At 30.3% G+C, this 13,985-nt stretch overlaps 2 protein-coding genes across 4 annotated transcripts in view; one reads left to right on the forward strand and one right to left on the reverse strand.

The window, feature by feature from the left end:
* Positions 1 to 11,656, forward strand: part of LOC129913728 (proton-coupled zinc antiporter SLC30A2) — an 86,316-nt gene extending 74,660 nt beyond the window's left edge. For all 3 annotated transcript variants that reach the window (XM_055992537.1, XM_055992540.1, XM_055992538.1), the window contains 2 exons: positions 58 to 205; positions 11,312 to 11,656. In XM_055992537.1, the coding sequence (XP_055848512.1) occupies positions 58 to 205; positions 11,312 to 11,457 (294 nt within the window). In that variant the 3' untranslated portion in view covers positions 11,458 to 11,656. The remainder of the gene's footprint in view (positions 1 to 57; positions 206 to 11,311) is intronic.
* LOC129913738 (phospholipase A2) lies at positions 5,190 to 5,910 on the reverse strand. Its single transcript, XM_055992558.1, has 2 exons — positions 5,577 to 5,910; positions 5,190 to 5,463 (listed from the first exon to the last, which is right to left on the reverse strand). Exons 1-2 carry the CDS (start codon positions 5,879 to 5,881, stop codon positions 5,214 to 5,216), a joined length of 555 nt encoding a protein of 184 aa, XP_055848533.1. The 5' UTR covers positions 5,882 to 5,910; the 3' UTR covers positions 5,190 to 5,213.
* Positions 11,657 to 13,985: the final 2,329 nt, after the last annotated feature.

The following is a 13,985-nucleotide window of genomic DNA, read 5'->3' on the forward strand; positions in this document are numbered from 1 at the left end:
CATGTTTTTTTTTTTTTTTTTGTCTTGTCTTGTCTTGTGTTTTCTCTTGACAAATAGGTCCTTATGGAAGGTTCACCCAGCTATTTGCATTACGCCGAAGTTATGGAAATATTTTTAAATATTCAGGGTGTCGAGCGGGTACACAACTTGAGGATATGGGCATTGAGTATTAATAAAATTGCACTGTCTGCACATTTGGCTGTTGGTAAGTACACGTTTTTAATATTCTTTTTCAAAAATTGTTTATCCCACTTCTGAATTGTAAAAAAAAACCTCTATCTTATTTAAAAGTTTCCTCATTCTTCCTACCACAAGATAACTAGTCTTACTATAATATTTTCTCTGTTTTTCTTGCACACGTGTCATCCTGGGTTAATTTACCCTTCACTCGGGTACCCAAAAAATATAAATATTACAGTTATAGTGGAAGAGTGGCTCTCTTATAAGGTAAAGCAGTGTTAAAATTTAAAGTCCCACCGCGACACTTTAACTTATCGCACACTCTCATGAAAAGTAACCACTCTCTACAAAGTCATCTCAAAAGCTGCTTCCAGCATCCTCATGAGTTGAAACATGACTTAAATTTTGTGAAAACATGTGTTATAAGAGACAAAGTTTTGTGTATGTGACACATAGTATGTATAATTCTGTTGCTTCTTTGCTCTGCACTACTCTATGGCACTTTATGTGTCCCAAGGACAATTTGATATTCTAATAATAATAACGTTTCACTATCGTTCATGTTGTATTCGTGTGTGTGTGTGTTGTAATTTTGCTAAAGAGCAAACACTCTGACAACCCACAAAACTTTGTTAGAAATTTATATAATATTTTTTTTTTTTTTGAAAAGGACTATTTCGCCAGCTATTTTATTAAGCAGTCATGACTATTCCATAGACCACTGAAATCTTCATTTTTTCTTTCTGATTTAACAAGGGGTTAGTGAAGTAGGTCTAAAAATTCCCAAAAATGAGATCACAAATTACCATAAAACCGAAATGCTGAAATTCAGCAACAATAAATCCTCAAATCCCGAATTTTTCGAGCATACAAATTTTTTCAGGACAAACATTTTTTAATAAAATTTTTAAAATCTTGGATTGGGTCTAAAGAAATTCTAGACATTCTGAACACTTGATATTTAAGGAATTAGTAAGTTTCAGGGTAAAAATGCCTCCTGAACTGAACTTAATCTCGAAAAACTTAAAATCCGCCCAAAAATCTATTAACGAAAACTCAAACCAGGCAAATTTAAAATCGTTTATTCCAGAAAACTGAGGTTCCCGAAAAACTTTTTTTCTGATTTTAGGGTTCCAAATCAACTAGGGTTGTGGTTAAAAGATTATAGATTGTGGTTATAGATTTATACACACATTAAAGTTTTTTGAATTCTGGGTCTAGGGTCAAAATAATGAAAAGAACGTAAAACTTCAGAAATGGTTTGGGTTTTTGAATTCGAAATTTTGCCGTATTCCAAAATTTTTAACTAAATCATAAAAACCTCATTATCAACATCAAAATGGAAATATTACACATTATAGCTTCTGTAATGCTTTTTTTTAGTGACGCAATCCTAAAAGAAGCATTACAGAAGCACTTTTGCTTATGAGTTAGTTAAAGAAGTTACCGAGCTTCTATGAAACTTCACTAACAGAGCTTTTGGAAGCAAGAAAAAGAAAAACTTCGGTTAGACTATCCTCTGACATTCATAAAAACTTCATTAACATTAGAAAATTATAGCTTCTGTAATGCTCCTTTATAGGTTATAACTTCGTTAATCATAGTTTTATATAATTATTTAGAAGTTAATATCGAACATTCGTAAGACATCAATAAACTATTTTGTAAAAGTCAAATCCTACTTAATATAGGCGAATATAACAACTTCGTTAACAACAGCAAAATTGAAATCTCACAGGTAAAAGCTGCTATATTGCTTTTATAAGACTTCCCTTAAAAGCATGTTTCTTGTATGAGCTACAACTTCGTTGAAAATTTCTATAAAATTATTTAGATGTTTTATTTCTTAAAAAGGAGATTCTCTGGAATTTAAAGTTCTAAACATTTTGAATTATCATTTTTTTTTTTTATTTCGAAATATTCTTTTTCAGGAACTTTGTAAATTTTTTTTCTATATTCTCTCCAAACTAGTGATGGGAACTATCGAATAATTTGAACTATCGATAGTTAGTAACTGAATGATTTGAACTATCGAATAGTTCATTAATTCATTCGAATAAACACTATCGAATAAAAATATCGAATAAACTATCGAACCGAACAAGATATTCAAATGAAAAAACTATCGTTTAAGAAAACTATTCGAATGAAAAATATATTTGAATGAAAAAACTATCGAATAAAAAAAACTATTCGAATGAAAAAACTATCGAATGAAAAAACTATCGAATGAAAAAACTATTCGAATGAAAATAGTTACTAAATGAATGAATGATTTCAAACTATCGAGTTTGAATGAATATTTTACAACTATCGATAGTTTGATAGTTTTTATTCGATAGTTCCCATCACTACTCCAAACCCAAAAGTTCAACATTGAACTTCAAAAAATAATTTTCGCCTTCTCTCAAAATCATCTAACCCTTTCTTAACAGCAACTAGTCTGGTGAAATTACACCATCCCTACCGTCATCTTCTAATAAATCTGACCTCAACGTCTATCCACCAAAACGAAATGGAGGTTACCACCATCATCATCATCATCGGCGTCATCATAATTGCTTTGCATAAACGCTATGTACACACCAAAGCATGTGTCAGAGTGTGCTTATATAGAGTCGAAAATCCAACTCAAAACCCCGCAATGACAACAATTTTCGGTGGTCATTCATAATTGATTTTCATGGTCCTAGTAACTTCTCTTTCCATAGAGTTTGGTTGGTTGGTTGCTTGGTTAGTTGGTTGGGTTGGTTAATATGGCCCTGGCCCTATTTTTGCATGTTGCACGAGTCGAAGTTAAAGGAGTACAAACACCAGCAGCAGCCAGAGCTTCTTCATTATAAAATATCAAAAATTCTCAAGATAAAACAAAATCCCACTTGGATAGGATATCTCTCCCGCCCAGTTTCGTCCTGTTCGAGTTTTGGCAAAAGGAGAAAAATGATAAAATGTTAAAGTTTTTTTGCGCTGTGCAAGATGAAAGTAAATCCAAGGAAAATGGGGGTAAGGATAATTTACTGTTTGCTTCTTTTTAATTCTGCCAATTAATGTAAGAGAGAGAGGGTGACATGGACGTTGATGATAATGATGATGATGGTGGAGGGTTCGTTGTAAGTAGAATGATGAGTTATCCCCTGTTTTTCAGGTGTGATCACAATGAAAATGAAAATTACTACTGAATTCCGACACTCTACCACCATCGTTTTCAGATGGTTGTCACTAAGAAGAACAAACACAATCTGTAGGTGGTGGAAGGGTATAGAAGGAGGAGTAATGGAAAAATATCCTGGGAAACGAATCCTCCTTCAGGATCTTTGTTTTTTTTTTTTTTTTGTGGTGGTGGTTTTAGAATTTACTTCTATTTTTGGAAACAAAAAAATAGAAATAAAAACAAAAAAAAAAAAAAAACTTATAAAGTTACGTTTTGGAACAGAAAATGGAAATAAAATTTATACTTCGTTGCAATGGCTGGATGAGTTTTATTACGAATCCTTTTTATTGTCCTTGCTCTCTTTAATTTACAATGGCACAATTTTACTCTGCTTTTGCTCTGTTCGTCGTCGTTTCGTTTTAGAAGACAATAAATGAACGAATAACAGAAAAAAAAAAATAAAAATTAATACACTTTAGTTGCTATGGCTGCTGATGATGAAACAAAGACACACAGAGTGTTAACATAGAGAAAGAAGAAGAAAAAGAGGGAGAAAAGATATTCCACATAGAAAAAAAAAAACAGGATAAACGCAAATGAACAACAAATTTACGACATGGAAAAGATTTGTGATCCTGAACCATTTGGCGGAATATTTCGTTTTTTTGTTTCTTCTTCATGAATTTTTCTCCTCTATACTTCTGCGGTTAAGGGTCACTGAAGTTATGAGATAAATTGTCACAAGATTTTTAGGTAGATATTCGTTTACCACCAACAACCAAAGGCAAAAGAAAGAACATTTTTACTTGAGCTTATACATAATTATAGAAATGAAAATGTAATCAAGGAAAAGTTTTCGCGGGTTTTTTGTTATTATAAAAAAAAAAAATCTTAGAAGAAACTTCATTTTGAATAAGTCTTTTGGGAGTTACTCAACTGAAAATGCACGTTTTGTCAGATTTGTTTTTGCTGGGAAAAGTGTTCAAAATTGAATTTTGATCATTATGTATGACCTTTATATCTTTATTTACTGGGATTTTAGAAAAATAAACTTCATTAAATTAAGACTCCCTTTCGTGTCTTACAGAATATCTATATTTTAATGCTTAAAACTTAAGAACAGTGAAATATTACAATTATAGCTTTCATAATGCTTCTTTAAGACTTGCCTTAGAGTCACTTTAAATACATATTTGTAAGATTTATTACTTTGTTAATAGTTTCTATGAAATTATTTAGAAATTATAACCAAATTTCCGTAAGACTTCGGTAAGTGATCTTATAGAAGGTATTTATACAAAGTGGTAGGTCATCTTCATGGATTCCTACAGAATCTTCATGTTGTTCCACTTACTATACACTTTTGGGCTGTCCAGCAAACAAAACAACTTCATTATGAAAGAAAATTTGAAATATTACAAATTAAAGTTTCTGTAACGCTTCTTTAAGGCTTACCTCAAAAGCACTTTCCCTATATTTGAATTATAATTTGATCAAAATTTTTTATAAAATAATTCAGAACTTCTGTAAAACTTCGCTAAGAGAGCTTATAGAAGCAAGATTAAGTAGAGACTTCCGAAAGACTTCTTTAAAAGCTTTCTTACAACTTGGTAGAAAAATTCGGTTAGAGTATCCTCTAAGGTTCGTTCATACTTTCTTAAAAACTAATAAGAAGTTATTGCCAAGCTTCTGTAAGACTTCGATTACTGAATTTATAGAAAATAGTAAAAAAAGTTCTTCAGAAATACTTAACTTTTCTAAGAGCTTATTAGTAATTTTTATAGATAAATTCGGTTCGAATAAATATTAAATATTCACCTAGGACTCTCATTGCTAAAAATCTTAAAACTTAAAAAAATGCAATTTTATTGCTAATGTACATTTATTTCTTTGCTGTATAATAAGGTACATCAAAAAATTGCCACTTAAATGGTTTATTTATGTTAAACTTGTATTTGACACATCTTCGGCTAAATGTTCCTTCCATATATTCCGTGCATCGTAACATTGGAAAAGTGTATTTAAAACAAATGCTCCTTGCACTAAAATATGCGCGACCCACTGTACTTGCGGCCATATCATTGGCATTTTGTAGACAATTGAGAAATTCTTGTTCACATTCGCATTTCATTCTAAAAAAAAAAAATGATTCAAAATAAACCAAATTATTTGTCAGTAAATAATTGACAAATTGTCATAAATCATTATCATGTCAAATGCATGTCAAGACTCATTGCGCACTTACCTTGGAAACATATCCGGATTGAAGAGTGAATATTTTGTGCTTCCAGATTCAATCGTATCTGGACAATGATCATGAGCCCGACAGCATTTATCCGTTTCACGAAATCTTCCCAAATCATCATAATTTGCCGAAGTATTTCCTGGACCACACCATTTGGTACCGGGAACTGTCATTCCCGAATATGGAAGTGGTGGCAAAGCTCGATTGTAAATATCTTCATCTTCGAAAATTGCTTCATCTTGAAATGCTGCTACTATCAAAAGATTTAACATGATTAGTAGGAAATATTTTAAACAAGTCTTCATTATTAGGCTAGCTTGAGAGAACTGAAAGTTGCGAGTAAAGATTGAGACAGAAAAATTACGTATTTAAGGGCAAAAATTCTGACCTAGAAATCGAGAGAGATTCGTGGAGAGATAAGAAAATCAATGACAAGACACCGAGTTCATGATCAGTGTGAAATAAAGTTGCTGTTTTTGTTTATTGTTGTTGTTGATGACAGTGAATTTGTTGCAATAGTCATTTTGAGATAAGGCGGTCGAAAACTTTTAAGTTTTATTGACTGTAGCTGATGACGACAAAATGCCTTACAATGACCGATGTTAAGGTTGGTAGGGTAACGCATTTTTATTATGTTGATATTTCTTATCAGTCATATAACTAATTGCCCATGATGAGTGATTAATAACTCTAAAAACATAAGCTTCTGTTACATAAAATTTAATAAAAAAATGATTGAAATGAAAAATTTGTAAAAAAAATTTAATTTGTAGAGAAGAGTGTAGAGATGTATATTCATAAATTCTACGAGATATTTTTTGTAAAAAGACCTCGTTTTTCTTTTCTGCCTTACAATTTTATAAATTGCTTGGCAAAAAAGTCGTTTGTAAATTGTAACCACTTTGTAGAGAAAAAGTGTAGAGTTTTATACATTGATGTTTCCATATGTTAATGACTTTCAAAATGTTAATGTCTGAGAGCACAAAGTTTTTTTTTTTGTTTTAGTCGTTACATACAGTAGTTGTATATATTCTTAGCGTACAGATTAGATGTAGAGTACAATTGACAGTAAGGTTTTTATTAATAGGTCAAATTTATCTAAAAGAGCATTGAATTTGAAATTTGCATTTTTAACTTTTAGATAATTTTAGACAATGTTGCTAGAAAAGTGTAACAAATTTGTAGAACAAGAGTGTAGAGATTTATCATTATAAACCTAAAATTTGGTAGTGTTTTAGTTTTTTTGGAGACTTTTTAAAAATTTATTTCAATTTTTCGTATAAAAAAGTACAGTACTGATAGCAACCTTCTTCCACTTGAGCTTTTTTTTTACCATTTTTTAATTATTATTTTTTTTTAATCTGGTAACCCTTTTTATTATCTAAGAATAGACTCAAGACAAAATTTCAAAATAAAAACAAAGAATTTTTGAACCAAAATTTTATTCAAGTCTTTTCAACACAATTTTGACAAAGGATTAACAATTATTTTCATTTAATCTCCTTCGTTCATTGTAAAATATGGCATATCAAAGTATTGCCAGGTTTGATTTTTCGACTCGTCAAATTTATACATGGTACATCTCTTGCCAAAACCCAATGTTCCAGTTTGATGTTTTACACATTCAACAGCTGGATAATCTTTAGCAAAACACTTCTCCATCAAACCAAAATAAGCTTCTCCAAATATAGCTGAAGGTATATCATCCAATTTCTTTAAACACTTAAAAAGTTTCTGTTCACATTGGCAATTGTATCTAAGTTTGAAAAAAAAAAAAAAATTAATAATTTTTAACATTTTTGATAAATTATATCATACCTTGGTAATAAAGTTGGATTATCAAGTGAATGCATTGAACTAATTGGTTCAATAACTTCTTCACATTCATGATGAGCCCGGCAACATGCGTCAGTTTTGTTGAATTTTCCCAAATCATCATAATCGGCTGCCGAACTACCAATTCCACACCATTTTGTACCGGGTAGGGTAAGATTTACACTTGGCAGCTGTGGCATAGTTACATTGTCGAATATGTCAGATTTTCTAAATAGAGTTCTGTTTTGAAACATGGTTCTATTTTCAAAGGATCTATAAATGGTCCTGTTTTGAAATGATGCAACTAGGACCATGTTAATGGCCAAAAGCACAACAACTCCGAAAAAGATTTTCATTTTTATGAATTTTCGATTAAAATCAATTTGAAAAGTAAAGAACACGATTAAATTTTATCGATGGTTAGACTTGGAATGATTTGAATTTGGATAAATTGCTGGTATTTAAGGGAAAACTAACTGACCTACATTTGATTGAAAATTTGTTGAAATAGAAGTAAGGCAATGCGAAGGTTTGTTATCGATACAGTGTTATTGTATTATCGATGTAGAAATGGGTAGTTTTATTGCGGTTTCTTATCCATGAGTTCGGAATTTGATCAAAAGAACGTTTGAAGTATAAAGAAAGACCAATAAAAATTGCTTAGTGACCTTTTGATTACAACAAGCTTTAGGTACTGATTAGTTATTGCAAGAAATTCATTACCCAATTTTTATGGTATGGCTTTCAAAACCGCCAAATCTTACACCTTAGATAAGACATTATTTTTATTAATGTATTCAAAGATTTTTGAGTGTCTGATGAAATTTTAAAAATATCAGTAGACGAAGAGTTGATAAAACTTGGTACAATAACCGTCTATTTTGTCCAAACAGCAGGAATGGAAGAAAAACTAATGCATACAAATTTTTTGAACACCAAGTGTCGTTATACTTTTCATATATGTAGATTTGAGCCTAGAAAACTCGAAAATCTTATTTAAAAAAAATGTATATAGGTATGGATAGGTTTTCGAGATATGAGTTTTTAAAAGTTTTTTTTTGTCGTTGTTTTTCCCAGCATTCTTATAATTCGGGCTATTTCTTAAGTAATAAACAATTAGTCTGAACAGAAAAACAAGCACCTGAAAGCTAAATAAATAAGCTAGAAACACTAAACTAAAGAAAAATGTCTTAAAAAGACCAAAAACAAGAGATTTCGAAGGCCCATGTTTTATCCAATTTTTGCAGTATTCAATGTTTGTGGCGATTATATTGAAAAATTAACTATCTTCTTTTCTCCTCTACATGATTGATATCTATAAATGCTCAAAGAATAAACATTAAAAAGGCCTTGTTTTTTTTTAAATAGTTTTTCTTAAGTTTTTTATAATAACACGGTGTTACAAAAATGAGGTTTCAAAATATACGCGGGCGGAGACCTATCAGGTTTTGTAGAGCTTGTCGCACTGAATACGAAACGGTATTTGAAAATCCTCTAACACCCCCAAAATCTTAAGTTACGGGCAAAAAAACGGTTTTTTGGACCTTCACCCATTGAAAAAATTCTAGCTTCGACAATTTTTTACCCATTTTCGATTTTTTTACAGTTTCTGATAGAAGATAAATATAGCTTTTCAACAATGTATAAAACATGTAACTCGGTAAAACCACTTAGAATTTATAAGCTGTCAAAGTTCAAAAATTCCATTTTTTTCGTCATTTGCCCAACTTCGGCATCAATTTAAAGTATATGTTTTCAAAACAACATGCTATTTAAAAAATATATTCATAAACAATATCTATTTCCCAATCAATCGAGGTATTTTTATGAAAATCACTCCAAAATTGGCTTAGAAAAAAAAAATTTTCGATTTCAACCCAGATACAGAAATTCGAACTTTTAGGTATAGAAAAAAAATGTTGTTTCGGCACGTAGTAGGATAACCTGGGCGCCAGGATTTGATAATGGGTTTTTGTAGAGGAGCTCAATACAAACATTTTTTTCTTTGGAAGGGGGGTCTATCTCCCCCCGTTTAGGTGGGAGGGGCAGTTTTCTAAAAAAAAAATATCAAAATAAAAAAAAATTATTAAAAAACAACGGCAACACTTACAGTAATAAATGATACCATTTCCGAAAGAAAAAATTGTACATTTGATTCTAATTTTTAAATCAATATAATATAACCAATAGTTTTTGAAATAATCGATTTCAAAAATAAAAATTGGAGACAAAATTTTTTTTAAAACTCATTTTATACTATTTTTGTCCATATTTTGAGTGTTACACCGTGTAATTTATTTTTTAAAAGAACACATATCGATAGAAAATTAAATTTTCTACAAAAAATAACTTAATACAAATTTTCAAATTCGGCTTGCTTTTCAAGTTATAGACAAAAACTCAAAAAGTTACAAAAAGAATCGGAAATATTGATCGTTACAAAAATGATCCGATTCATAGGTTTTGAAAAAAAATTATCTTGTCGGAAAGTTTACTACACATGCAAAATTAAGAAAAATGAGGACTAGAAAGATTTTGATTTTTTCTCTCAATGAGAAATTATTTTTGGAAAAAAATTGTATGTATGTATGCTGGTAAAATAAACGACAAAAGCTTTAAAAAATTATATCTCGAAAACGTATCCATCGAAATTTTTTTAAAGTGATTTCCGAGTCCCTGAGGTCAAAGTACGTAAGAAAAAAAAAAAAAAAAATAGTGGAATTGAATCTCCATTTTGACTGTCAGCCAGTGTTAATGTACGTAGACTATTAACAGTGTGAAAAAAGACCAAATACCTTCAAAAGCGCTGAAATGGAGGTATTGCTCAATGAGGCACCTTATCAAATGCATTAAAAGCTTACTTCAGTAACCGGTTGAAAAATATCGATTTTTTTCGTTCAAAATACAATCTCTCTCAAAATCACTGCTAGTAAAAAAAGGACAGCAAAGTGCTCTGCAGATACCCTTAATTATTGCATTCGGTTCCCGGCACAGAATTATAAAGTTGCCGCAGCCAAAAAAAAAGCTTACAATACATGCCTTTCAATTACCAAAACTTCATTTATCAAACTTGCATTTTTAATTTTCTCTCCACTTCACCTCCTTTTTCACGGCAGACTGTGGTGGGTATTGTGTATAATTTTCTCTAAAAAATTAAAACCACAACCACACTTGAAATTTTAATTCAAAATTTCTTCAACATAAACAAAAATTAAACAATTAGGTAAGTGGCCATATACTCTCTAGCTTGCTTCTTCACCAACAAATAGACTAGATAATATCCATGGCGTCTTTTTCTTCACTAAACTGCATCGTTTTCGTGTTCCATTCATTTATTAGGGTAAACAACAAAAACATAAGAATACAAAAAAAAGGACTTAACAACAACACGTGCAAGGACATTGTCACAACTCCACACAGAGAGGATAAAAAGTTTTTGCCAATGGAATATCTGCATTCCTTTTGCTTCTTCTCAACAATTTCTTGTCGTTTCGGCAAATTTTCCGTGTGTTTATTTGATTATGGTACACAATGTGCATTTGTCCTTGCAAAATAATACACAGCAGATAAAGAGACACACAGAGAGAAAAAGAGCGAGAGATATAAAAATCCAACTTTTGTCATTACGTGAACGAACATTGAGTTCTCTATTTTGTTGCTGGTCCTCCTGAAGTTTTCTTTCTTTCTACTTTATTTACTGATTAAGTTATCTGTGGAATTTTTTTTATATTTCTTTTATTCTAGTCCTGTTTTTTTTTTTTTTCTTTGCCTTTGTCCTCTGTGTCTATATTTATTGTCCTCTTGCATATCCGTTGGATATTTTTCTATTTGTATTTGTTTTTATTTTTTTCTTAAATTTTAAATTGTGTTGAATATTTTTTTCTTGCACGTTTATATGTTTTTTTTTTTTTTTTTTTAAGCACCCGGTGCCAATCCAAAGAAAATCCTGCAGGAAGCAACCACTGCAGTGCATCTTAAGTACAACTTCTTTGAGACAACAATTCAGATTGAGGATTTCACACCAGAAATGGAGGATTGCCAACAGTGTACTGTGCCCGCTAGTTAAGAATGATTCTTATTATTTGAAGTTTTTTTTTTGTGTTTATTTTTTTTTCTCCTTTTTTGTATTTTTTTTTTAGTAGAAAATCATAATTAAGGATCTTAATTACCAATTTCTGCTGCTTATTAATATTATTTATACATTGTATAAAAATATACTTTTATTTTGATTTTGTATATTAAACAAAATTGAATTAAAAAGAGAATTCTTTTAGTTTTAATTTAAAAAAAAATTTAAATTTAATGTTTTAGTTTTTTTTTTTTTAATAAGTTTTGAAATGAAAAAAAAAAAAAAATGTATGCGCAGCTTTTTTGGTATTTAATCAAAAATAAATAAAGATTCATATATTTAATAAAACTTAGTAAAGATACTTACATATACTTTGTAAGTATCTGTAATAATAAATAAAATGTGCTTAAAACAGAATAAATGTAGTTTTTTAAACGTCTTTATAATATAAAATACATTGAATTTATCTTACTGTAGTTTTGTGTAAGTTGTTTTAGATCATTAAAATTTTCCTTAAACATTTTTTTATGAAAGTAAAATTGCATTTTTTTATATACATATAGAAAAAAAATTAATAGTTTAAAGTTTCTCAATAAATAAAAAAAAAAATATTTCTAACGTTTTTAGTCCCTATAATTGTATTTACTTGTGTCAATACAATTTAAAAAAGTAGAATTTTGAAAAATTTTCGTCAAAAAAAAACCGACTTTTAAAATTCAGAATTTTGAAATCAGAATTTTGACGCGCTCGCTTCCGTAATTTTACTAAAAAAAATCAAAACTCAATTAATTACTCACAACTTCTCGGTGAGTTGGTTAAAGTTTCTCAAAATCAGTAGAAAGTTATTAAATAACCTTCCCATAACTTTCCCAATTTTTTCCTATTGAAGAAAAGACCATTTTAGGTGCTCAACAATTAAGTTTACTTTGGTTAATAATTCACTATTTCTATTTTTTTCTTAAAAAGTTGTTTAATTTTTTTTTTAAATCAGTATAAAGTTATTAAATAACCTTTCCATTACCTTTGTAATTTATTTTTTAGAAAGAGACCAGTTAAGGTGCGGAACACTTAAGTTTTCTTTGGTTTAAAACTCACTATTGCCAATTTTCGTTGAAAAGTTGTTAAACGTGTCTTCAAATCAATAGAAAGTTATAAAATAACCTTTCCATTATCTTCTTCGTTTATTTCTATTGAAAAAATGAGACCAGTTTAGATGCGGAAAACTAAGTTTTCTATGGTTAATTCACCTTTTCCATTTTTTGCTTGAAAAGTTGTTTAAATTTTCTTCAAATCAGTAGAAAGTTATTAAATAACCTTCCTATTACCTTCTCAAATCATTCCTATTGAAGAATTATATGTTTATTTTGGCTTACCACTTTAATTCATAGAAACCTTTAAATTTTGCAGAGTTGAAAAATTTAAATGAAACTCGCCTTAATTGAAAAAAGTCATTATTTTAAAGCCTTTTAAGTTTAAATCTCTTAAGAAGTGAATATTTCTTCGACAAAGTTTCTATAAGACTTTTTCTACTCCTATAAGAAAAAAAAATAAAATAATATTTTCCACCCGAATGACTTTAATTTATTACTCCGAGAATTATTGCACTTTTTATGTGGCTGTGAAGCTGTTTATAGCCAACTTTTATAAATTCCAGACTTATTGTTAAAACAACACCAGCCGCAGAGTACAAAAATAGTAGCAAAGTATATATAACAATATAGTACCATCATTGCAAGCAACAAGCAAAAAAGCCGTTGCCACATTCAACTCCTTCGTTATATTCTATTTCTTGCAGTCTTTTTCGATACCCAAGGCTATTTCTCATCTAACTATGCTGCTGGTGGCTTCTCCCACACCATTTCTGTCGCGTCGCCGTGCTATATTCCTGGTTTTAAACACGTCGGCAGCGCCCGTCTGTCCCGCACAAATACCAACAGCCTGCAGCCAGCTTTGTTAATTACAAGTATTTATCCCTGTTATCCTTTTTTTGATATAGAGAATTCAACACTGGGTTCGCATAAGAAAAGGTCTGTGTCTCACCCTCTAATGTGCATTGATCCCAAGTTTCCCGACAAGACCTGTTTGAACTGAAACAGAATTGTTCTGTCATTTTTTTTTCTTGTACAATTTTACTTTTGCTCCTCAAGGACCCTCTTTTTACCTCTTCACACCACCAAGCACCGATACCAAAGGCCAAAATAAGTATTAGTGTGGCTTAAACTGAGCATTACAATGAAAATTCCTTCAAAACAGCTCCTTCCAATGCGTTTTTTTTCCAAGGAAACCTTCTTTAAGGGATGAAAGGTCCCCCAAAATTGCCGGTTGCCGACAAAACAGGCATTCTCTCTTCAGAATAATGCCTTACTTAATATTTTTCGGGAATTTAATTTACGGGAATTTTATTTTGTCTACTGACAGAGTTAAAACAAAAATAACAATATTTTTGCAAAAAAAAAGAGAAGAGAAAAAAAATAAACATTACGACCAGTCGACAAAGACAGGCAGATCGGGGGCAAAAAGATGAA

Source organism: Episyrphus balteatus, chromosome 3 (assembly GCF_945859705.1).
Source record: "Episyrphus balteatus chromosome 3, idEpiBalt1.1, whole genome shotgun sequence".
In the NCBI taxonomy this organism is placed as follows: Eukaryota; Metazoa; Arthropoda; class Insecta; order Diptera; family Syrphidae; genus Episyrphus; species Episyrphus balteatus.